Source organism: Notechis scutatus, chromosome 1 (assembly GCF_049901735.1).
Source record: "Notechis scutatus isolate UNSWTSFEM ecotype Mainland chromosome 1, rNotScu1.2, whole genome shotgun sequence".
In the NCBI taxonomy this organism is placed as follows: Eukaryota; Metazoa; Chordata; class Lepidosauria; order Squamata; family Elapidae; genus Notechis; species Notechis scutatus.
Genome location: NC_142009.1, coordinates 186457091 through 186483217, shown reverse-complemented (window position 1 = coordinate 186483217; position 26127 = coordinate 186457091). Strand labels below are relative to the sequence as shown.

At 38.0% G+C, this 26127-nt stretch overlaps 1 protein-coding gene across 3 annotated transcripts in view; it reads right to left on the bottom strand.

Annotated features, from left to right (window-relative positions):
- Nucleotides 1-26127, bottom strand: part of PDE11A (phosphodiesterase 11A) — a 169275-nt gene that overhangs the window by 139243 nt on the left and 3905 nt on the right. Inside the window, exon 1 of one of the 3 annotated variants that reach the window (XM_087949669.1) lies at nucleotides 19341-19432. The exons of the other annotated variants lie outside the window; for them this stretch is intronic. Coding sequence (XP_087805795.1) covers nucleotides 19341-19346 — 6 coding nt within the window. The 5' untranslated portion in view covers nucleotides 19347-19432. Of the gene's footprint in view, nucleotides 1-19340; nucleotides 19433-26127 lie in introns of those variants that run through there. 3 annotated transcript variants of the gene reach the window in all.

Here is a 26127-nt window from a genome sequence, read left to right as displayed (position 1 = left end):
CATCTTTATTCCTTTCTGAAGCAAACCATTCTTGTTATCTTGTCTGTACCAATCACATATTCCCTTCTGTTAATAATCTTTCCTTGTCAACCATAACTTTCTCAGCCTTCTCCTTTCTCTCAATCATTACCTCTTCGTTTATGTATAAGTTACTATGGTACTAAAAAATGGACATATAATTCGTCCTTGAATTTTCGGCAATCACAGCAACCACACAGTCACACAATCGCAATATGTGTGATCAGGTGCCCAGCACGTAATTACAAATTTGCAGAAAGCTACAGTCAAATAATCACCATTAGCAACCTTCTCTGCTGGCTTTCAAAAAGCAAACTCAACAGGGAAGCTCCAGTAAGTCATTCCTGTTTTTTCTCCAGGCCACAATACACTCCCTGCCCACATGCCTATTCCACCAGCCTCCCATGACCCATTGTCAGCTTGTGTCAGCAATCAGGCCTGCGCTGACATCCCAGGTCCACCACTCCCCTCCCTGATCTTCAGAATCCCCTATACCACTCTCCGTACTAGGACTCCCATCTCTTCCATCTTAATGACCCATAATTCTTGGGGCTGTGATGTCAACTGAAAACTGCCCAAGATTGTTGTCACTAAGTGATATTATAATGTGACATTGTACTTTAAAATTGTACTTAGTGAGAACAATTCTGGTCCCAGAGCATTCTTCCCTATGGCCAAACTACCTCAATAGTACTTCCTTCATATCCCTAACTTGTTTTTTAATTCAATGCACATTCATTTCCCATTTATTTTTGAACTTATCTCTTGTTATACTGTATAAATTCTTAAGTACCCCATTCCAACTGCATTCAATTTCTTTTTTTCATCCTAACATACTCAACTTTATATAATAAAATGGGCAGGAGCACATTCTTATATACAACATTTGAAGATGATCCACATCTTCAAAAAAGGGGAAAAAACAGACCCAGAAAACTATAGACCAATTAGCCTAACATCAATACCCGGGAAGATACTGGAAAAGATAATAAAAAAACCAGATCTGCCAACATCTAGAAACAGATAAAGTAATAACTAGCAGTCAGCACGAGTTTGTTAAAAACAGATCATGCCAAAACAATCTTATTTCATTCTTCAACATAATGACTAAATTAGTAGACAAGCAAAATACTACGGACATAATATATTTAGATTTCAGCAAGACATTTGACAAAGTAGACTACAACCTACTTCTTAGCAAGCTAGAAGAAAGTGGAATAGATAGCACCGCCACTAGATGGACTAGCAACTGGCTGACAAACCGTACTCAATGAGTAGTCCTCAATGGGTCTAAGTCCACATGGAGGGAAATAAGCAGTGGGGTGTCACAAGGTTCTTTCTTAGGCCCAGTACCCTTCAATATCTTCATTAACGACTTAGATGAGGGAATAGAAGGGGAACTTACCAGATTTGCAGATGATACTAAGTTGACAGGAATAGCTAACACCCAAGAAGATAGGCTCAAGATCCAAATGGATCTTGACAGACTAGAATACTGGGCCATATCTAACAAAATGAAATTTAACATAGAGAAAAGTAGTCTTACACTTAGGCAAGAAAAACCAAAAGTACACATACAGACTGGGTGAAATAGGCTCAATAGCAGTAGCTGTGAGAGGGATCTTGGAGTCTTAGTGGACAACCAGCTAAATATGAGCCAGCAGTGTGCAGCAGCAGCCAAAAAAAACTAATGCAATCCTAAATTGCATTAACAGAGGGATACAATTGAGATCAAGTGAGGTACTAATACCACTCTATAAAGCCTTAGTAAGACCACACCTAGAATACTGCATCCAGTTTTGGTCACCACATTATAAAAAAGATGTTGAGACTCTAGAAAAAGTACAGAGAAGAGCAACCAGGATGATTAGGGGACTGGAGACTAAAACATATGAAGAACAGTTACAGGAACTGGGCGTGGCTAGTCTAGTGAAGAGAAGGACCGGGGTAGACATGATAGTAGTCTTCCAATATTTGAGGCACTGCCGCAGAGAGAAAGGGGCCAAGCTATTTTCTAAAGCGCCTGTAGGCCAGACAAGGAATAATGAATAGAAACTGAACAAGGAGAGATTTAACCTGGAAATAAGGAGAAACTTTCTGACAGTGAGAACAATCAACCAATGGAACAGCTTACCCTCAGAAGTTGTGGGACCGTCATCACTTGAGACTTTCAAGAAGAGATTGGACTGCCATTTGTCAGAAATGGTGTAGGGTCTCTCCCTTGGGGGGTGGGGGTTAGACTAGATGACTTACAACAGTGATCCCCAACCTTTTTATGTACGCGCCCGGTACCGGCATCAGCTGGGCGCCGCATGCCCGGTACGGCATCAACTGGGCGCCGCCATCTTTTGACGAAAAAGTGCTTCCGGTGACCTCACCGGAAGCACTTTTTCATCAAAAAGATGGCGGGCAGCGCTTCAGTGAGCTTTTCGGGTAGAAATGGCTTTCTACCGGAAAAACTCACCGGAAGCGCTGCGCCGCCATCTTTTTGATGAAAAAGTGCTTCGGTGAGCTTTCTACCCGGAAAAGCTCACCGGAAGCACTTTTTATCAAAAAGATGGCGGCGCCCAGCAACCTTGGCCCGGTAAGACTTGTTCCGTGGACCAGTACCGGTCCGCGGACGCGGTTGGGGACCCTGACTTACAAGGTCCTTTTCAATTCTGATTATCTGTTATCTGTTAATATATTATTTTCTTTCAAGAATATTTATTCTTCATAAAAGACCACATATTATTTATTATCATTCTATCAATGTTTACACTGTTTAAAATTCTTATTTCTCTACCTAGACACACAGATTCATCTATTTGTTCTAATTTTTTTGCTGTTTATATATAATTAGCAATCATTCACTCCATTTTCCTTGTCTTGGTCCTCAATATATTAATTTCCAGAGCCATGTTCTTGTTGCATCATACAGTCTAATATCTGCTGTAAATCATTTTCTTTTCAGTCAATAACAAAGCATTGTCTGCACACGCATTTATGTCTCTGTTCAAATACATCTCTAAAACTACCATAAGGATGGATGGACAGATGGACAGCGAGACAGACAGACAGACAATTATGGTCAAGGCCCAATCCATTAAACACATTGTATATATAAAATAATATTGATTAAATTAAGCATGTTAATCAAAATGTTGCACATCTTACATGTTGCATGACAGAATTTGGCTACATTTAAAACCAAAAAAACCACCTGAGCCTGAAAGAGTTAGTTGTAAATAAAACTGATCAGAATGACTAATAAATTTGTTTAAATGTGTACTTAACCATGATTATCATCATAAAGCAAGCAATATAGTAAGATGTGTCTAGTGGTTTTAATGGTTCCTGCTCTATCTAGGCATAGTTTAGATTCAAATGAAATGCCCTAATATCTCTCTAAAATTACAGACTAGAGCCCATAAGTATTATGTTGTATTCATACATAAACACATTAAACAACCAAGGAAACATTACCTATCATAGTCTTATTCCCAGCTCAATGTTGAACATTCATTAAACAATGCATTTATTCTTACACATATTTCATTTCCACTATATATTACTCTTGTCACATTCAGTAACTAAACTACAATTCTATATTCAGGCATAATATCCTACAACTGGAGCCTAGCATGTACTTTCTCTAAATTAACAAAATGCAGTAAATTTTCTCACATTCATATATTTCTCCATAATCTGCTGAGAAGCAAACCTTTGCTCAACACCTATCCAGCCCAACATGTATTTCCCAAATTTTGATTACATCTTCCTAGGTACACATAACAAACTAATCTTTTAATAGTTTTTGCTTTCACTCTTGTAACTTTTTCTTTCTACCAGGGAATGATAAAAATATTCTTCTAAACACCAGGTGGAAATGCAATCTCTACATACCATTTAGTGACCATAATTGAGACAGGCAAATCAGTCACTAAGCAAAGTGATCAATAAAGTAAAAAATTCATAGACCATAACTGTGCTTTACATGTTTATTTCAGGTTTTCATTCCTTTACAGTATGGGGGTGGGTGGGTATGACCTCAAACAGTGAAGGTTTCTAGAACTCAGCTCCTGAGGAAGCAGAGAGAAGGGGAAAATCTCTATTTATAGCCCTTGTTCCTCCCCTCCCTCATCCTTTGGAATACTCATCCCAGTGCTGGGATAATTAGCAAGCAGAGAATTGATGTCTGTATTTACATTCATTGCAGAGAAAGTGTTAAAAAGAGAGCATGCAGGCATACAATGTGGAATTGACGTCAAAAGGAATGCACTGTTAGCCTGGCGTGCTAGGAGCCGTGCTTAAGAGAAAAAAAGGAAAATTTTAGTGTAAAACTCTGATTCATCATGATCTGTGTGTATAATGGCTTCCTGATCTGTGCCTAACATTACCACTGCCATATTACTAAACTATTTCTTCCAGCATTACCTGACTTCAGTTTCATCCCAAATAATTTAATCATTTTATTTTTAATCCCATTCAGCTGGCTGAAGACTCCTGGTTTAATCCTTTTTATCTACTTCTAGAATATTTTTTAAAAAATTTCAATAAAATCTTTTTGCATTTTCCCTGCTTCTTTTAATTGTAATCATTGCATTTTCAGCTATTTTTCTGTATATATAAATTTTACACAATAACTTTATTTTATTCTCATCGATATCTAAAAATATAGCTTATATAAATGTATTCTTAAGTATGTACCTTACTTGAAACCCAATTCTTGGCAGAATGCAATGTAATTACTGCAGATATTTTTGCCTTTTCGTCCCTGGCTTTTCCAGCATATGTTGGATGATACTTCCAGATTTGGCAGCCAGCATGGCAAAAGGAATTCAAGAATATTTAGTTCAACACATTTGGAGAATATCTTGTTATATAGAAAGCTGGTTTATGTTTTCTATTTATTTCTGTCTGAATAACATATGCTCAGAAACAACTCACAATGCAAATTAAAGAAATGTGAATATTGGATTGCTACAAGTATGTGCAGATTACCACTCTTAAATAGAATCTCATCCGCTGAAGCTTTCAAAACTCCTCAGGGCTATATAGCAAGTAGAAAAAGTTCCTTACTCCTTGTAATTTCTCTTACTCTACTATTCTCTACTAGTTCCAGGAACAAAATACTTCTACCTGTGCTAATGAAGATATCAAGATGGAATGAAATGATGAGCCACATACAAATCCAACATGATTTTTATTTTATTTATATGTTAAATTTATTTGCCGCCTATGGGGCTGCTCTAAGTACTGTGGCTTGCAGCAGTAAAACCGGAGAAATGAAAAAAAACTGTAAACCCAACAATAGTAAAGCAATGGAACAATAGAATAAAAATATAGTGATAGAATAAAATATGGGTGGGTGGGGAAGCAGTGAGCGAGGGGGGAATTCATTGAAAAGAGCAGCTCACCCTGCTGTTCAAGACACATTTCTAAACTTATCTATTATCAAAAGAATCTACCCAAGAAATGGCAGAAAGCTACAACCTGTGAAACAATTGGGTGACATATGAGAAAGAAAGCTATTAAATTAGACAGGAGAGAGAGGTTCGATCAAGAGTTTCAAAAAATATGCTGTTGAAGAATTAATTATATTAATTAAACCTAATTAATGTAAATAATAATTAAACCTACTTAATATAAATTGCATTTAAGATTATATTATTGTAAGTTCTTGGGTTTTATAATAGTGTAAGTTGTGTGTCTAATGAAGTCTGTCAATGTATGAAAAGCATCCTCTTCCAGATGGTTGGGCTATGCTTCCTGTAATTCTTAGCCCCTGGCTATGATGGCTAGAGGTTGATAGCAGCTGGACTCCAAAACGTACAGAAGGCTTCTAGCTATCTACATTTACTCATGTGATACTAAGGTGGACAGATCAGAGCGAGATGTACATCTGAAAAAAGTGCAACATTTCAGTTTCTGTAGACTGAACGTTAGCTGCTATTCTGGCTGAAACTCACAGCAATTATTATAAAGGATTAAAAGCTGCACATCTGAATGCATTTCAACATGGAGCAGAAATAGAAAGCAGAAACTTAATAATATGTGATCAGCAATGAATGAGATTTTCATTCATACTAATACATTTCCATTATCTGTAATGTAGAAAAGAATGTAACAAATTTCTACTTGAAATTACTCAGGTACAGTAATGCCTATATACTCTAGAAAGAAAACAAAATCTTGAAAAATGACAAATAGAATTTACAGTTGAAGTTACCTTACAGAGGCAATAAAAACATAATAGGGATCAGCAATGAGGACCTCATGAATGGTATAATTTTCTTCTGATCCAAGATGAAAACCATAACAGTGCAAACATTGACTACTGCTAACAGTTTTAGCAGCATTTACAAATTTTAGTCTGATTCTAACTTATTTCCTCTTACCTCAAGGGGAATAACTGGTAAATAGATATAAACAGAATTAATTATTAATCGTGATTCATTTGGTTATCGTTTAATACTTTCCTTACCTACCATTCATGCATCCCTCCACACCCTATTTAAAACTTTGCTATATCTCCATTGCACCCTCACTTAACCCTGTGCACCCTCCCCAACCCGTGATGTATAACTATATACCCCTTCCCTATCCACTCTGTACCCCCATGCAACCTCCCCAATCTACCATGCCTGCCAAGCACTGTGTAGACCTTTCCCAACCCTCGCAGACTCTTCTGAAACCGTTGCATTCCCGTACACCCTTCTGAATCTGAACCCATGCTGCATTGCCACATACACCCCTGTACTCTCTCTGACTGGCAGTGTGCCTCTTACACATCCCCTTGCAACCTAATGCACCGTAACTCCTCATGTTGTAATCTTGTACACTCTCTTGCATCTCAGCACACTGTTCCTGACCTATATTGAGATGCATTTGGACAAATGAGATCCTTCTAGATCTGGGGTGTCAGACTCAAGGCCTGTGGGCTTAGATATGGCCCATGGGGCCACCCTGGAAACAGTGTAGGACTGGCCTGCAGTGCATCTGCCAGCTGAAATGGAGCTCAGGAGGACTATGCATGGCTCTCCTGACCTCTGTTTAAGCTGGCAGAGGGTTGCAGGAGGCCATTGCAGCCAAAAATGGAGATTGGGAGCCCGTTTTCTCTGGCAGACCGCTCGGGTCACCACAGGTGCCCCCAACACAAGTGATGTCAAGCTGGCCAAGCCCCACCCCACCCCCTCCCCCACAGTGGTCAAACACAACCCTGATGCTACCCTCAATAATGAAATTAAGTTTGAAACCCCTAACCTAGATGTTCTGGAAGAATGCTGCATACTTAAAAGAGATTTGAGATTTCCATGTCATCTCTTCGAGAAAGAAAGATCAAGTATAGTTAAGCCATTTGTCTCCAAGTTTTATGGATACTAATAAAAGTTTTATATATTCAGTTGAAGTCTCCAATAGAATGTTTGAGTCATTAGCAATTATAGATTTTTAAAAAGACTCAAAACAATTAAAGACCAATTAGATTAAGCAGCAGTGTGATGACCCAGGGTGGGATACAAAACAAACAGAGTCACAGAAAACAGGTGAGCCCTTTTATTCCTTCAGTTTGCTTCCAAGCTCCGAATATCTTTGACGGAAGACAAAAAAACTCCCACACAGTTACACGAAGGAGAAAAAACAACACAAACCAGGCAAGATAAAGGGCAGGAGGATGTCTGAAGATAACACATCCTGGGAAGGACGCCAGACTCAGAGAGGAATTATAAACTAGAGATATTTACATGATTTGTTTCCAGCGTTTGCCAGTACGCAGGTCCAAACTCTTATTCAGTTGTCACACCTGCAGCCCATGAAGAGGATCAAGGCCCTCTCCTCCTGAGGAGACCACGTCTCTCCCTTATCCTCTCCTCCCTGCGTGCCCTAGGATGGAGAGGGGATCGGCCTGGGTCCTCCTCTGACTGCTCAGCCGGCCTCTGCCCTTCCCCAGCCTCCTCCACCACCTCCAGAGCCACATTTCCACTCCCTGTCACTCAAGAGTTCCTCCTCTCCCTCAGAGTCAGTCTCCACCAGGGACATGACAAGCAGCTTTTTTCAGTGACAATTGGCATAATGAGTTATAAAAACATTTTCAACTAATATCAAAGGACTGAGTGGTCCATTTGAAAGGAAAGGGTTTTCTGAAAGTAATAAAAGTAATAAATGGTAATGTATAAATTGAGGGGTCCTTGGTGGTCTCTGAGCTTGTTGTTTAATTGCAGACATTTCATTATGCAAACTAGATAACATGATTAATGCTAGTGATGTTATTAGCACTAGCACTGATGATGTTCTCCAGTCTGGGTTAATGAAACCTCTGCAAGGAAACAAACAAGCTCTGAGAGCACTCATTTCAATTCTGAGCTACAAATATTCTCTTTTATTGAGAATGTATAAATTATATATCTTCAAAATATTTGTATTAAAAGTATTACTTTATTAGAATGTATACAACTTATGTTAAAAATCTGTGTGGCCTTAGGTGGATGAAAAAAATGGAATATTCATTATAGGTGAGAAATTTCAACTCTGGAAAAAACAAATTCAAGACAAAGAATTTCATTTTAAGGCCAAACATGGGGAAATAACAATTGTTTCAATTTATGCTCTAAATTATCATAAACAAAATCTTATGGGTATTTTTTTTTTCAATTTATTCTTGAGTTTGCAGAGGAAGAAGTCTGATTCTTACAAATACCAACAGAATCCTTTCTTTATATTTCAACAAATGTAGATCATTTAAAAAGACTGGCCAAAATTCCCCCAAAATTTCTCAGATGATATTTTGCTATTCTGTCTCTCAAATGCACGTTAGATGCCAATATCCTCTCAAAAAGAAATTTACTTTTGATTTTCTTGCTCATAAAACTTACCCAAGAATAGACTTGTGTAGGATTTCTTGCTCATTGCTTACTAACCTTATAAATGTAAAAACTGCACTGTTCACTTAGCAGATCATAGTCCAATAATTGTCAGTTTACACAGAGAAACCTTTTGCCTGGAAAAGGTTTTAATGCTTTATCGTATCACTTAATGCTTTATCATTACAGCAAGAATATATTAAACTAAAACATCAACATAAACCAAAGAGCTTCTTCCAAGGTGGTTTAACTTTTGATGAATTCTAGCAAATCATTTATGAGAAGGTTTTTATTTCCTTAGCATCAAATAAAAAGCTGTATAAAATTAGAAGGATGTATAGGTAAATGAACCTAAACAACTATTGTAGAAATAAGACATAAACAGAATCCACTTTTGGATTTAGCACAAAGGATCAAAGTGATTTTTTTACCAATTGGATTTAATGGATATACTGTAAATTGCAGCTGTAACATGAATTTTGCTAGATAGAAATACCATGAAAAAGGTAACAAACTAGATAAATTGTTAGCTTATCAATTGGGAAAAGCAGACAAAAGTAGTAATGTTATGTGAGATGATAACAGATGTTTCAACAATAGAGGAGATAAATCAATTTATTAAGTATTAAATAAAATATTCTATTATTGTACAACAAACAGATACCAAATTCGGAACAAACTGAAAAATATTTAAACACAAGACAGTTCATGAAATTTATAGATCAACAAAAGGAAATTCTTAATAAACCAATTACCAAAGATAAGCAGAACAGACTGAAATTGAATAAATTTCCAGGACCTTATTGTTTTTCTGCAGTTAATACAAGACTTTCCAGGAGATTTTGATTACACTGTTAATTAATGAATTTGTTTTAACAATTCAAGTACTTTCTTTTACATGACAAGAAGCTCTAAACTATTTGATTTATTTAAAAGGGAATGATCCAACTTATCTAGAATATATAGACCAGGGCTGTCAAACTCATGGCCTGTGGGCCGGATGTGTCATATGCTGGCCACACCCACACCTGGTTTAGCAAAGGGGAAAAAAGTCCCGATATGTCTCATGATGCCACCATGACGATGTGAGTTTGACACTCCTGATACAGACTAATTTCTTTGTTAAATATGCAGTAGATTACAAGATTTCTAAAGCAATGCAAAGAAAATAAATGCCTTTCTATCTCAATTAATAGATCCTGAGCAGACTGGCTTTGCTCCAAAAGGGATAATGTTAGTGTTTGGGGATAAACCCCTAGCAGAGTATGCAGCAGCAGTCAAGCCAGGCAGCCAAATGAGAGATGAAGGGTTTTAGAGTATACACACACTGAACACAAACACTGTTTGTAGTTTAAATAGTTTTTAATCCAGTTAGAGTTTAAGCATTGTCAATCAGTCCGTATGTCATTCACAATATATCCATTCAGTAAGACTCACTAACTCAGTCCAGGTAATAGTCCTTACTATATCTTTATCAGCCGATAAAGATATCTTCTCCTCCTCCGATGCTTTTCTCCAGAGGATAACGCTGGATATTCAGTAGTACGATCAAACAGTAGACAGTCGCAGTAAAACAGTAATAAACAGTTGTATCCAGCAGTAAACAGCAGACAGCAAACAGCAAACGGTAAACAGTAAACAGTAAAGCACTATGCAGTAAATAGTAAGCTGCAATCAGAAAGCTTTCCAGCTTTCTCCTGCTTCCTCTTATTGCAGTTTCTAACCGCACCCTTAATTGGCTAATTACATGCAGTGTGGTGCTTAAAGTTACAAACACTTAAACTATGATACCTTAGTTTATATATTTATCCATCCAAACCTTGTTGGGTATCAATGTTATACCTAACATATAATATATTTGATATTATTCTCATATATCAAAGAGATATATGAGGATATCAGTTACATTTTGAACATAATAATAATATAAATAAAACAAATAAGACAACAGTTGTGCTTTTTCTCGATGTGGACAAATATTCTGATAATTTATATTTCTTATATAAGGCCTTTCTCTTATTTTTAAAGACATGAATTGTAATTAAAATTTTATATGGATTCAGACTATTTATAAAAAACAAATAAAATGTTATTTGTAAATGGACTTCTGGCATAAAAATATAAAATAATGAAGGGTGTAAAATAAATCAGTTTCTTCTTTCATTCATTCTATTAGAACCATTGGCAAAGAAGATAAGCAGGAAAATAAAATTTCAGGAATTAAACCATCAAATCAAGTACATAAATTATTTGCAGATGATTTACTTGCAATTATCCATGGAAAACACTCTCTAGATCTTGTTCTGTCGCCAGTAAAGAGACTCACAGACCGGAGTTGAATTCAGCTCTTTAATAATAACAGTAACTTCAACTTCAGTCGAACCGCAGCAGCCCCTTTTATAGCGGCTGCTCCTCGGCTTGCAACCAATGACATTTAGTTAAGCTTCCCGCCGCTATAGGCGGCCAATCAGATACTAACGTTACTAACCAATCGTATCGTTGCTTCTGCTAACCAATAGGAACATTGCCCTAGAAGTCTCTATTTAAATACACTACACCCCTCCCCTCTTGGTTCGTTCCAACGTAACGTAGTCGCGCAGGTAGGCGGGGCCCTTGTGAGTCCTTGTTGACCTGTGCAGTTCAGTCCCTGTGTTGGTCTCTGCCGGTTCGGACAGGCCAGCTGTCCGTTTCACTCTTCCCTCGGGAACCTCCTGGAAGGGTGCCTCGACCATGCCGCTTCGGTCGTGTCTTGGGTTGGTTGATCTCTCCCTGCAGTCTGGGCTTGTTGGATGGGCAGCGTCGTCTCCTCGCTGTGTGTGTGGGCAGGTTGAGTTGGCCTGGCTGCTTCTCCCCTGAAGCTCCTTCAGGTCCTCTTGTTTCTCGAATTCTTCTAATGGTAAGTGGTTGTTATTTTCTTTATTATTATTAAGTTGTTTCCCCCCCCTCTGGATTTTTTATTATTGTCTGGGGGGTGTTTGGAAAAATGTTTGTTCTGCGTTTCTGGGAACGTCGATGTCTCGTTCGATGTGTCGGGACCGTAGCTGGTCGATGTGTCGTTTCCACGATCTGCCATTGGTGGTTTCTAAATGGTAGGAACGAGGTCCAGTGATTTGAGTAATCGTTGCCAGTAACCACAATGGTTCTCCGGTAAGATTTTTTGCGTAGACTAAATTGCCTGGTAAGAAGGAGCAGTACTTACTGGACGAGTCTGGTGGCTTTTCTGGGTTGTAGGTAGGGTGCAGTCTATCCAAGTAAGATCGCAATTTTCTTCCCATCAAAAGTTCAGCTGGGCTCTTGTTCGTAGTTGTGCATGGTGTTATATGTTGGATGGTGAGCATGGTGTTGAGTTTTTCTTGCATATCACTTCCGTCAAGCCTTTCCAGTGCTTCTTTCGTAAAACGAACCATGCGTTCCGCTCTACCGTTCGCCGCCGGATGAGCTGGCGCTGTCAAAGCATGTCGTATTCCATGTTCCGCAAGAAACTGTTCAAAAGCCAAGGCTGATACTACTACATCTGGTAGACCGTGGGTGGCGAAAAGTTTTTTTAGTTGTTTGGTGATGGCTTCTGTGGTTGTTGAACTCATGATGATGACTTCCAACCAGTTTGAATAGGCATCCACGACGATTAGGTAAGTATAACCTTTTGTGGGGCTGGCGAAATCCATATGGATTCTTGACCAGGGGCCTCGGGGTGTCTCCCATTCGAGGACTGGTGGTGAGGGGGGTGGGTGGGCCTGGAAGATTGGCATTTGTTACATGTTTTAACCCAGGCTTCAATGTCTTTATCTATTCCTGGCTACCAAACGTAGCTTCTGGCCAGGGACTTCATTTTTACTATGCCGGGGTGTCCTTCGTGTAGCATGGTTAACACCTTTTTTTGTAACTTTTTTGGAATCACCACCCTGTCTCCCCACAATATGCACCCTTTTTCCAGCGATAATTCAGTTTGCCGGTTTTTAAATGGTTTAAAGGTCTCGGATTTCATGTTTTCCGGCCAACCCCGTCCCACCCAGTTCAATATCCGGCTCATCAGTGCATCTTTAGCCATTTCCCTGGCGATGTCTGATGCGGTGATTGGCCAATTTGGCATCGTTTCAATTTGTAGTGTCTGTGTGGTGGGAGCTGGATCGTCGTCGTGCCCTGGTAGTGGTGCGCGGCTTAAGGCATCTGCGTTGGGTATGGCTTTCCCCGGGTGATAAATGAGTTTGTAACTGTAAGCTGCCAGAAATTCTGACCATCTAGTCATTCTCGGGGACAGGATATTTGGGGTTGCCCTGTCTCCGGCTAGGATTCCCAATAATGGTTTGTGGTCGGTAATCAAAGAAAATGTCCTACCGTATAAGTATTCATGGAAACATTTCACTCCCGAGATGGCTGCCAAAGCTTCTCTGTCTAGTTGGCTGTAGTTTCTCTCGGTTTTGGATAACGTCTTGGAATAAAAGGCAAAGGTGCTTCTCTGCCGTCTGGTAGTGTGTGGCTGAGTATTGCGCCTATTCCGAAAGGCGAAGCATCGCAGGTGACAGTTAGAGGTAGCGTGTTGCTGTATTGAATCAATACTGATTTCGATGTGATTAAGTCCTTAATTTTTTTGAATGCTGTTTCTTCTTGGTGGCCCCATTTCCAGTTAGCTTTTTTATCGAGGAGTCTATGCAGTGGTTCTGCTACTGTTGCCTTCTGTGGCAGGAAGACGTGATAAAAATTAATGAGACGCAAAAAAGCCTGTAAATCCGTTTTGTTTTTGGGTCTGGGGGCTTCCTTAATTGCTCGTATTTTTTTGTGTGGGGTGGATTCCTGCTTCATCAATAAGGTATCCCAGGAACTCGACCTGGTTTGTGGCAAGTTGGCATTTTTCTTTTTTGACCTTGAGTTCTGCTTCTCTAAATTTCGTCAGAACTGCCCATAAACGGTCTTTTAGTTGTTTTTTGTTTTCAGCAGATATTAATACGTCATCAAAATAGGGCACCACCCCTTTTAGACCTTATAGAAGGCGTTCCATTAGGCTCTGGAAAACGCCAGGGGCCACGCTTACGCCGAATTGTAATCTATTGCATTTAAATGCTCCTCTGTGCATTACGATGGTTTGTGCCTCGGCTGTTACAGGATCAACGGGTAATTGTTGATATGCCTCCGCGAGGTCGAGTTTTGCAAAAATTCTGCCTCTTCCCAATGAATGCAACAGGTGTTGGACTACTGGAACGGGGTATGCGCTCTGTTGCAATGCGTGGTTCAGGGTGGCCTTATAGTCACCACAGATGCGCACTGACCCGTCAGGTTTTATAGGGGTCACAATTGGGGTCTCCCATCTGGCGTGGTCAGTTGGCTCTAGAACCCCCTGAGCGATTAGTTTTTTTAGTTGTTCGTCAATTTTAGGTCTTAGTGCAAATGGTACCCGTCTGGCTTTGAGCCTGACTGGAGCTACGTTCGGGTTTAAGTTAAACGATATAGGGGTCCCACGGTACTTGCCTAAGGTCCCGTCAAACACGTCATGGAATTCTTCTATCAGGTCTTTTTCCCAGTCAGTCATGGTGGTGTTGTTGATCCCTGTCACCTCGATCCCGAGCGGTTCGAACCATTCTAAACCGAGCAGGCTGGGGCGATCTCTGTCAACGATGGTTAATGGCAGGATCTTGGTGTGCCTTTTAAAACTTACTTTGAAGTGTCCTAGCCCTACTACCCGTATTTTGTTACCCTGGTAGTCCTTGATGATTAGGCTTTGCTTCTCAAGTTCTCTGCGTTGTATATCGGGAATTAAGCTTTTTATTGTGTTCCATGACACCATTGATAAGTACGAACCGGAGTCTACTTCCATCTCGCACGGCTCGCCTTCAATCAGGACGTTGATTCTAACCTTCTTAGTGTTTGTTGTTCTGGCCATCCCAATTGTGATAGTTTGGTGCGTTTCTTCCTTTTCATCTTTCCGTTGACTTTTCCCGTCACGGTTCCAACGGTTTCCGGTTGTCCTTCCTTTGTTTCTGGGGGGGGGGGATACTGCCCTGTCTCCTTGAACTATAGCTCTTTTTGTTTCGGCATACCCTTGCAATGTGTCCCCGTTTCTCACAATGCCGGCATGTGGCATCCAGGAATCGACACTCAGATCTCGGGTGGTTTCTGCCGCAACCCGCACACTGGAATTCGGATCTTCTGCTTCGTCTCTCTCTCTGGTTCCTTTCTGAGTAGAGTCTGTTCACTTCCTCGTCTTCGTCATCTGAATCGGTTGATGATTCGATGTCCTCATGGTGAGAGGACGTGGCAGCGTGCTTTTGGGTTCCCTCTGTCTTCTTCTCTTTGTTCATGCTTGGGCTGCCTGTCGTATTCATCTGCTTCATTTTTGCTGCAGATCTCTTTGCGGCTTCAGCGGCAGTTGCTTCAGTAATGGCTTCGTTGACGGTGACGTTGGGTCGGTTCAATAGTTTGCTCTGTAAGGTTACATCTCTTAGTCCAAGGACTATGCGATCCCTCGTGGCCTCGTCCATGTCTTCTAATTAGGTTGGATACGGCCGGTGCGTAATGGTTCCTCAACATCCGATTCAGGTCTGGCCATGCCATCTGTTTAACATCATTTGGTCTTGCTAACGCTTTGGCCATTTTAAAAACAGTCGGACCGCAATGCGTTAGGAATACGGCTCTCTTCCTTTGGTCGGTGATTCCTTGCAGCTCGTTGCTTTCTAAAAACATCAGGAATCTGTCAATGTACGACTCCCAGTCTTCTTCAGCTGGGTTGAACGGTGCAGGTGGCGAATTGTTGCCGGCCATCTCGTTGGTCCTTCGGCTGTCGTTGCCACGTGCTTACGGTCTTTGTCTCTTTAATCCCACCTTCGTCGCCAGTGTTCTGTCGCCAGTAAAGAGACTCGCAGACCGGAGTTGAATTCAGCTCTTTAATAATAACAGTAACTTCAACTTCAGTCGAACTGCAGCAGCCCCTTTTATAGCGGCTGCTCCTCAGCTCGCAACCAATGACATTTAGTTAAACTTCCCGCCGCTATAGGCGGCCAATCAGATACTAACGTTACTAACCAATCATATTGTTGCTTCTGCTAACCAATAGGAACATCACCCTAGAAGTCTCTATTTAAATACACTACAGATCTGACATTGGAATACCTACAGCAGTGAAGTTCATCATCAGGGTGTCAGGTTAACAAGACTGATTATGTAGCAAATTGGTGTTGACTCTTAACCACTGGATAGATGGATAAATTAATAGAAGTACGACTCAATTATGATATGAAATTTATTTGAACATGAAAAACAGTATTTACAGAACAAATGATTTAATGTTATTACAAAAAAGATGATGTATGTTGGAATTTAGCAAAAATAATTAAAGATTTGCTTTTCAAAAGATATGAGATTTGAAAAAAAATATGACACATAAGCTTGAAAAACTTAAAATGATCTTTGTTAGGAAGAATTGCAATGGTAAAAAATGAATATATTGCCAAGATTTCACTTATTTCAAATCATTCCAATAAGTATTGATAATAAATGGCAGAGATATACAGTATAATTAATTTTACATGCTCAAGTAAAAGACTGAAAGTGAAGTTTATGATTCTACAAGATTCAAACAAGATAGATTGGCAATACTAAACTTCAAATTGCATTATTGATAGTTCCTTAATATAGGTCACATATTAGGTTATATTATCTTTTTGTGTTCTTTGAGACTTGATTTAAAGTATGGTCATTTATAGAGAGAAGAAAAAATATTTTCCTACTGTTGATTTTTATATTAGCTTATTTGAATGATTTGTCATCATAAAAGTTTTATTCTCATTAGAAATTTCAAATGTAGGTATGAAGATTACTAGGGTATAACATCTTACTTACATACTTAAATTTCCCCCACTGCACCTTTTAAGATACCTTCCCAAAAGGTTGTATCATTTTAAAGTCCTGACAATGTATCTAGTTAGTATTATGGAAATGTTTAAATGAATTATCAGAAGAGTGTGAATTAAGATTTCTAAGGTTTTTGCTTTTAAGTCAATAAAAATGCTATACTTCTGCTGCATTTTGATTATAACAGTGTGTAAGAAATATTTTCTTTCTGAAGATGGTAAAGGATCTCTTTTTTCCCCAAAACAAAACTCAGCTCCGAATATGAAATGTAGCATTCATGTAAAAAGGGAGCTGCAAACATTGCCTTTCATTTTATTCCTAAGGAAAATTTATTTCTTCAATTTATAGTATGCCTCTAAAAATTCAGAAGTGCTACATTTCCCAGTATTTAGCCTTCAAATGACTTGCAGCTAACTATGCCAAACTGCATAAAGGCAGGGGCTTTTTGTCAAAATGACAAAATCAACACACAAATGAAGAGGATTGCCTTTTACATCAGCATGCATTCAGGTTTTAGTGATGCTTGCAGAAAAATGGGGCAAAAAAAATCAGTCTACTGCAAAGGAGCTATTATATACAGCATTAATGTGGAAATTAATACTCATCTAGCACAGGGGTCACCAACCTTTTGGACCTCAGGGACCACCAAACTCATAATTTTAAATCCCAGGAACCACTAACTGGTTCTGTGGGCATGGCCTAATTTGTGGGTGTGGCTTGGTGGTCATGTGACTGGCTGGACATGGCTTATATTATAAATATTTATATAAACATTGATTTTTTTTATTAAAAAAGAGCAACTTTTATCCAAAATCAGGCAAAGCAGGCAGGCAGATTGAGTTACTCACAGAATCAGATTCATTCAGAGATCTATCTATCTGCCATTGGCTAGCTCAGTCTGTCACATAAAATTTGCTTGCCGTGAGTCTGCACTGAATAATAGAACCTTCAGTCCTAAGGGAGGTTCGGCTGTGCTTAAAAGCACATCTAAAGACTAGCTAGAAAGCAAGAAATGCAACAATTTCCTGCTTTTTTAGCTAATCTAAATCTCCCCGCAGAGCAGAACAGCTGATGGTCAGAAAAAGGAAAAATAGCAATTTAGCAGGCAAGTTTGTCAGGTAAGAAGTGAGTGGGTGGGGAGGGTTCCCGCGGGCCATGTGGGCGGCGCAGCCTTGTGTTTCTGCACAGCCTGGATTAATTGCTTTGGGGGGTGCTCTGGGGGTGACATTTCTCTGTGGCCCACCAAAATTTTCTCACAGCCTACCACTGATCTAGCATTTTCTTTACCTAATGCAAAAGGTATTGTGATTCCAACCAATAATCACTTACCGGTAAATGTGTTTTGCTCTCCTGACAGTAGCAACAGGCTACCTTATGGTATCTTTGAGATACACAAGTCTGACTACAGTGCATATACAGGAGTGTTTCCCACTGATTATAAAATGTAATTCTATAACACTAAAAAAGATAATGAAAGACTCTTACTTTGCTTTAACCAAACAATGGACCTTTTGTAACACCCACAAAGGGAAAGGGAAGTAACCTAAATGATGAAACTAACATAACTGGGAGAATTCCTATAAAAGAGACAAAGCCTTGGTTTCTATATTAAGTATAATGAATTTATTTTTTATTTTCTCCTTTCCCTCTTTCTTGAATTACCATTGTCTGAATCATTTATTGTTATAAAATAGTTTCAGATTTGATTGCATGAAACAAAGTCAGTTTGAAATATAGTATAAGCTGATTTAAAAGATAAAATAAATGGGATGTAAATTGCCTATACATTGTAAAGTTATAACAAACCCACATAAATGTTGTAATGGGCATATTAACAGAAAATACATTATTCTTCCAACCACTGGTGGTGAAGTGATTACAATGCAGTATTGCAGGCAAACTCTGTCCAGAGTCTGGAGTTTGATCCTGATTGACTCAAGGTTGACTCAGCCTTCCATCCTTCCGTGGTCAGTAAAATGAGGACTCAGATTGTTGGCGGCAATATGACGATATTTGTAAACTGCTCAGAGAGTGCTGTAAAGCAATATGGAGCAGTATATAAGTCTAAGTGCCATTGCTATATACACACCATATCCTTTAATCTGCCTACTATCCAGAGGATCCCACTGTTACAAGATAAATCCTACCAAGTAAAATATAGCCTTAAGCGTGAAAGTATTGATGGGCTAATCCCTCTCGCTCAGTCTAATTCACCTCACAGGATTTTTGTTGTGGGGAAAATAGGAAGAGGAAGGAGTACTGTGTTTGTTCACCATCTTGATTTTTTTTATAAACATGATAAAGGTAGGATATAAATTAAATTACATTATTTAAATTGAATTAAATCAGCAAAAATCCCTAATAGAAAGACACACAAGTGATTAAAAGCATGATCAGGCTCCAGATGCTACATTTTGAACATAAAAAAAGTAAGTGTTCAGCTAGAGCCAAAAGGCTCGGGATGAAACAGGTGTTAGCCTGTGCTTTGGGGGAATGATATTCCAAAATCAAGGTGCCACTAAAGTCTCTCATATCTCCACTTAACATAATTATCCTAGCCAAGAGACACTAAGAGCCTCCTCACATACATCCTAGAAGTGCTTCTAAGTACTGACGTCCCAAACTGTTAAAGATCCTCACCATCATCCATGAAAAGTTGAAATCCAGGAGAAAATATACAGCTGGTCTAGGAAGAATGTTATGGATGGGAGCCTTATTGTTGCACTCTCCAAGCTACTGGCAAGTATGACTACGAGGAAGAATTTTAGCACTTGCATCAGAAGGAAGACATGATTGTGAACTACAAGTGCAGATGCTGTTTTTAATGCTTCCTTAAATAACATTTTTTAAAGTACTGCTGAGGTTGCTATATTCTGTTTGGAGAAATTTTGCAGAGGGAAACAAAGTTGGCTTTGAAGAAAATATGTGGCCACCATTAGTAAAATATGAGCTTAGTTCAGGAAAACAGCCTTGACGTTCTTTGGAATAAGAGGAAAGGAAGGGAAAATGCTATCAGGCTTTCATGTTTATGTTTTTATAGTCTATTTCAATAAACTGGAGAATTAATATGTCTTGTGCTACATATTTGTTTCTTGACCTGGCTTATCTTGATACTATCTAAATAGGTATTTATTTCACAGCCCTTTAGGATAGTCATGCTGCTTGAGGAGGAAAAGAATGTTTTATCCACAGTGGATAAACATTTACAAAATAATGTTTTTTCTGTTCCTACTTTTTAAAAGCCATTTCCTACAAATTGCTCTTTTTTTCAGTTTCTTGCTGAAATTTGTCCAAAATTTAAACCATTCTGGTTTAGGTTCTACCTGACCCAAATATAATTTAAAAGCAGTAAACCTTGAAACTCAGCTAATGCTCTGTTGAACAAAGAACATCTTTTAAATAACCTTCCCTAATCGGGAACTCTTTAGAAATGTTGGATCAGTCCTCATAATTTCAACGACCAAATTGACTGGAGAAGGCAAATCTAAAAAGTATAAAACTGCACCAGAATCACTGCATTTCAAAGGCTTTGTCCTTTGTTAAGATTTTACAGGTATCCATTGCCTTTTTCAAGATATAATTAGAAGAATACAACTAGGAATAAGGTGAGCTATTATGAAACAGTAACAACCTTTGCAATATTTTTAAATAGAGAGGAGGAGCCACAACTCCATTAGGAGATGCCCTATTGCAACAATAGTAGTTCAATTCAACCCTTTTAGGTCCCCCCCCACACACACACAAAAGTGGAACAACAGTTGTAATTCATCATCCATTCTAAGACTGTGCCAGCCATTTTGGTTTAACCCAAACACTGCAGGTTTAATTGCCTATCTTACTATAAAGCACAGCTGCTAAGATGATGATAAAAATAGTAACAATATTAATTTTGTGGCTTCATATGGCAAAACTAATAATAGAAAACATAATCTATCTTTACTGTTGACTAAACAATATTGCCCCTCATAGGTATCAGCAACAAGCAGGCATCAAGGCCAAACTGAATCCACTTATGCTTACTGGCAATCAAAAGCAGCAACAGAGATGTGTAATCCACAGACATGTGTCTGAAGAATTGTGACCTAGATTTAACAAGTCATTCAAACTCCACTCTCTGAAATTCCATGAGTGGACAGGAAAAATGATATGTGGAAGAAATGGACCAATGGCACAGGAACCTTTTTACATTCTTTGCCCTCTATTGTAAAGCAAGTTTTCTAGAAAAAAACAGGTGAGTAGGAGGAAGGTTTATAATTACTTTAAATACAATTACTCATTATGCATGTTGTGTTGTCCAATCCATTTTACAATTTTACAGACATGCGTATTCTTACCTACACTATGTATAAAATGTTTTGGTAAACCAGCAATTTAGGTTAGTGGTCCTTAAACTGGGAGGTAATTCATCCCTCGGGTATAATTTGGGCATAGTGTGGAAGTAATGGGGCAACTTGTAATTGCTTGTTAGTGCGTCAAGGATCCATTTTGGGGACTGCTGCCATCAAGAAGCTGGTGTGAAATAACAAGAGTCTGGGTTTTTTGTGGGCATAATGACATAATTTGTTACCAGGAAAATATTAATTGGGTCAAACAGTTTAAGAACCACTGATTCAGGCTGGGTATATGTAGTAAATCAAGTTCCTAAAGAAACACCAAACATAGGATTCCAGGGGTTTTATGCAGCTTGTTATGAGACTGAGATCAGAATCAAATAGTTTCCAAAGAGTTTTCTCTTTATTAATAATCACTTTAATTATCTGGAATCAATTGATATTTACTGTATATTGATGCACAAATGAACTGTTTTCTAGCAGTTAGTCATAATATGTACATAAAGACATCCTTTTCCCATGAAGATTTTTGTACACTTTATTTCACCTGTCTCTGAAGCAATTTCATATGCCAGCAGAAATACATCCAAATGTAACTAAATCAAGTGTGAAACCTGTGATTTCAATGCCAAACTCATCAGGATTTGAAGAAGAAAAACAGATGGTTTAAAAATGTGAAAATGTGTCCAATCCTCTCCATTTTTCTGTGTAATACTAAATATTCAACATTAATATTTATTATCTTACTGATAGAAGATAATATACTCTATTATTCTAAACTTAGCATTCAAAATATATTTACATTATGAGATGTGTTTAAAGTTTAAGTTTAAATAACTAGGGCAGAAGACAGGATTTGGGATTTTTTTCCCAATATATCTTTGCTGAAATGTTTGTTCTTCCAAAACATTTGAACTTTGTTTTCCATATCATTATTCTTCTGAACATCATTTTTCCATATTTATCTGTTATTCTGATTATATATTCACTTCATGGATAAGCAGTTAGTTATGTTCCATACTAAAGGATATTTTAAAAAATAACAATTACTATTGATTTTTAATAATATGAGATTAACAATTATCTGAATGGCAACACCTATTACTTATTTGTTTGTTCAATAATAGAGTCCTTGTAAGCCTCTTATTTTTTTGTACACAATATTTCCTCTTGTTTAGATAATTGTCAATTCTAATATATCTGTAAGGGTCTAGAATATAAAATTGTGGCATACTAAAAATTGCCAGTTGACAAAAAATAAAGCTTTTTCTTTGATTATCTAAAAACAACATTCATATATGAAATGCAAGGCTCATAGAAAATATTGGTTTTTCCAGGAGTACATTAGATCAAATGAAAGTTACTACAATAAGCAAGGGCATCAAGAATAAACATTCTTAATAATTAATCAAAGAGTAGAACCGTGTTACACAAAGGCGAAAAAGGTAGCTTTTCACTGGTTCCCTAGGGTTTCTGTGAGAATTTGTAAAAAAACAAAAACAATTGCTTTTTAAACACTGTTTTTTAAACTTAATACATTGTGCAATGCTACGGTAGCTGTAGAGATATGTTTTATGCAGGGATTTCTTGAGAACTGAACATTATATTTCAAGGTTTCCTCAGGATAAAACAGTTGAGAAAGACTGAACAAAGGTGTGTTCTGATGTAATAGTTCCTGCTCTCTTGATTTTGAATCTTTATGTGTTCTTTCTAGTCTTCTTTCTTTTGTCCTTTCTGGCACTTGATACAATATTAGGCTGAGATACCATGTGCTTCACAGAGCCTTGAGCCTCACATTATCTATCACTGTGATGGCAAATCCTGTCAAGAATATATGAAAAATTGAGTAAGAAAAAATGTAATGCAGTGTGAACATATCCGAATGACCCTCAGATGAAACATTGTGCGTAAACATTCTACATGGGATAAAGAAGATAAATTTAGGTCCCAGGGAGGTATATACAATGGCTTCTATTTTTTAAAAAATGAAGAAGTGCAAAGAAGACAAGGAAAAAACAAAGGCAAAATGTTTGCCAATGCAGTTCATGGAGTAGTGGTGCTATATGGATATATCGAGGCACACTCAAAACTACTCATGGTGCTGTATCCTGGACTAGCCATAGATTCTGAGTTGTCCATAAGTGTAGCCTCATGTGGAGTGTGTTACATTAATTCAAACAAGGGTTCACCCAAGTGTGGATGACCGTGAGCAAGGCCTCCAGATTCAGGAACAGGTAAAATTGACACACAAGAAGGATTTGTGCAAAGGTCCTCCTAACCATGATGGTCACCTATCCCTCAAGCTGGAACTATGAGTCCATAAAGACCCTCAGATTGTATATCAGTTTTGATTAGGGGGTAGGGCCACATCCAGAATTAGAGATGAAAAATCTGTGGAACTGTTACTCAGTTTCATCAGATTTATGACCAAGCCTATTCCTCTCTATCTAGATCCTCATAGTCTCCAGATACTGAGATGAAACACTGACAGCATCACTTGGATGACCAGGGGATCAAGATTTCTGCATGTTGATGATACCTAAACTCAAGTCACTGGATGAACTATTCTTGTAGATTCATTGTAGATGTTCAATAGGAAAGTGTCAAATTCTGTAAAATTACTATAAAGTAAGGGCATGGTGCTAGATCCATAACAATATTCAAAAGAACTCGATAAACAAAACAAAAAATACCTGGCTTCCTTTCTCTGACCACTCTGAGATTTCTTCAAATCTGTGACTATTTAATATTTCATTTATCCCTGAGTTTATTGAAAGTAAGTGTGAGCTGGCTAATAACAATCTGTAAGATAAAGGGTTAATTCCTATTTTTACAGGTATCTTTGGAACACAAAAAGGCCCTCCAAACCAAGACTGTCACCTATCTTTTGAGACAGAGAAGAATTCATAATATGTTCAAGTAGCACTATGTAACTATTCTATCCTTTAACTTTTTTTTTCTGGGAAAAAAAGAACTCTTTGCTACCATTTCTAGTCATCCTGATTTTGCGGCCTGGTTATGGTAGTTCTATAGAAGTAATAGTAGGAAAAGTGGGAGTTAAAATGAAAACTAACTCTAAATGAAAGAGTTAGAAAGGGTCCGTTAAGACTATATCATACCAACTGCCTATTTGAATGCAGAAATTTAAAATAAAGCATCCATGAGAGAAAGCTAACTCCATCTGACTACAACCATTAAAGTGGAATTTGCTACCTCTCCAGATAATTGTTTCATTTCCTGCTCTTTCCTTATTAACTGCTCTAAATGTTTGGCTATTATCCTCCCAGCATTAAAAATCTACTTTCCTGTAATTTACATATATTATTTTATTCCTGTATTCTGGAGCAACAGACAAGAGTCTTTATTTTCTATGATGTCATGTCCACAGAAAACATGAGGAAAGTGACAAAATATGTAGCACAGTGGAAACTCTGCATGTTGAGAACCTGACAGTTATCCTATAACAGGGCTGTCAAACTCTCGGCCCACGGGTCAGATGCATCACATGCTGGCCATGCCCACACCTGGTTTAATGAAGGGGGGGGGAAGTCCCAACACATTACGTGACACCGCCATGACTCCATGAGTTTGATATCCCTGTCCTATAATGTATAAGGGTGAATGAAACTTGTGGGATGACATTACAAGATGTTTTATTACTTCAATTAAACATTAAGAACAGATGCCTATGGTAATTTCTTTTCCCACTTTTTTCTTCTCAAAAACAAAACATTCTTAAATAGTTGAATTTCTCTTGTAAAAACTGAGACTTGGTTTCGTTTCCTGATCATACCTATTCCTTTTTATTCCTTTTTATACCTGGTCACTGGACCAGGTATAACCATCCTATACATTTGCATTAGACTTCTGTGATCTAAGTAAAGTATTTTGGTATTTGCCTATTAAGTTATTTTCTATCTTTTAGCTATTGTACTTAGTTGTGTCATCATAAGTGTCCTATGGTAGAAACTTACTAACATCACTAATAATTAAGTCCTCCATATGTGTTGGGCAACAACTCCCACTATTGTATCTAGAGTTCTAGTTCAATTCACTGAAAAGACACTAAATTGGGATAGATTTTTGCAATCCAGGCAAGCTAGCTATCTTCAAGGAAGTAATACAGTAATCACAATAGAGACATAGTGTAACAAATAAGAAGTGAGTGCACTGATGTTTGAACAGAAACAGTCCACAGTGAAGATCCAAATTTGGTATTTCTTTTGTCATTGTAATCAACATGTTATTATTGGAACCCAGCTATTATCGGTGGAAAATTTTTGAAAACAATTTCTTTCCCTGATGTAAGATAATTCCATACTTTTTATGGTAGAGAAACTCATATTTTCTTGACCTAGCAGAATGTGTTGTCTTTAGTCAAACCAAACACTATTTAATAATAAACATAATACAACTTTTTGCATACAATAGGCACAGAAGTAAATCCACAAGTTTACTTTTAAGCAAGAAGAAAAAAGCTGTAAAATTGATTAAGCACTCAGCTTGCAGGAGAAGAAAGCAGTTTTGATAAATTATCATATACCGTAATTTCCTTCCACGGTGAATCTCTGACTAAGATCTAAGTCCACAGTTCTTTGTGTTAAAAGCAGGTGAATAATTGGAGACAAATGAGTCTTGATATAGTTCCAAAACCAGAATGACACACGGAGTGCTTTATAGGGTTGGATTAAATCAGTGACTTACTCTTTTAGATTAGAAGCCAAGACTTAATGATAGACCTTATAAAAGATGAACATATGGCAGAACAGATTTAATAAATATTGTAACTTGCCCCAGATCTTAATCACAAGTATTTTGTAATCCATCTGTTCCTTCTGTCTCTTAAAGCAGGAGCTCCTACATTCACAGTGAGACTATCGGTCAGTAAACCTATGTGTTTAAATTTCATATTGCTTCCCACAATTTTATCTATTAGAATTGTAAATCAAATAGGAATAACTAGCTCCATACAAGTAATTTCACAGACTAGCCAACCTTCTAACCAATAAGTCTAAATTTACAAGTACAACCAAGAAAACAAATAGACCACTGAACAAATCATCCCAGAGTTCTTACTTGAGGATTAAATGATTAGG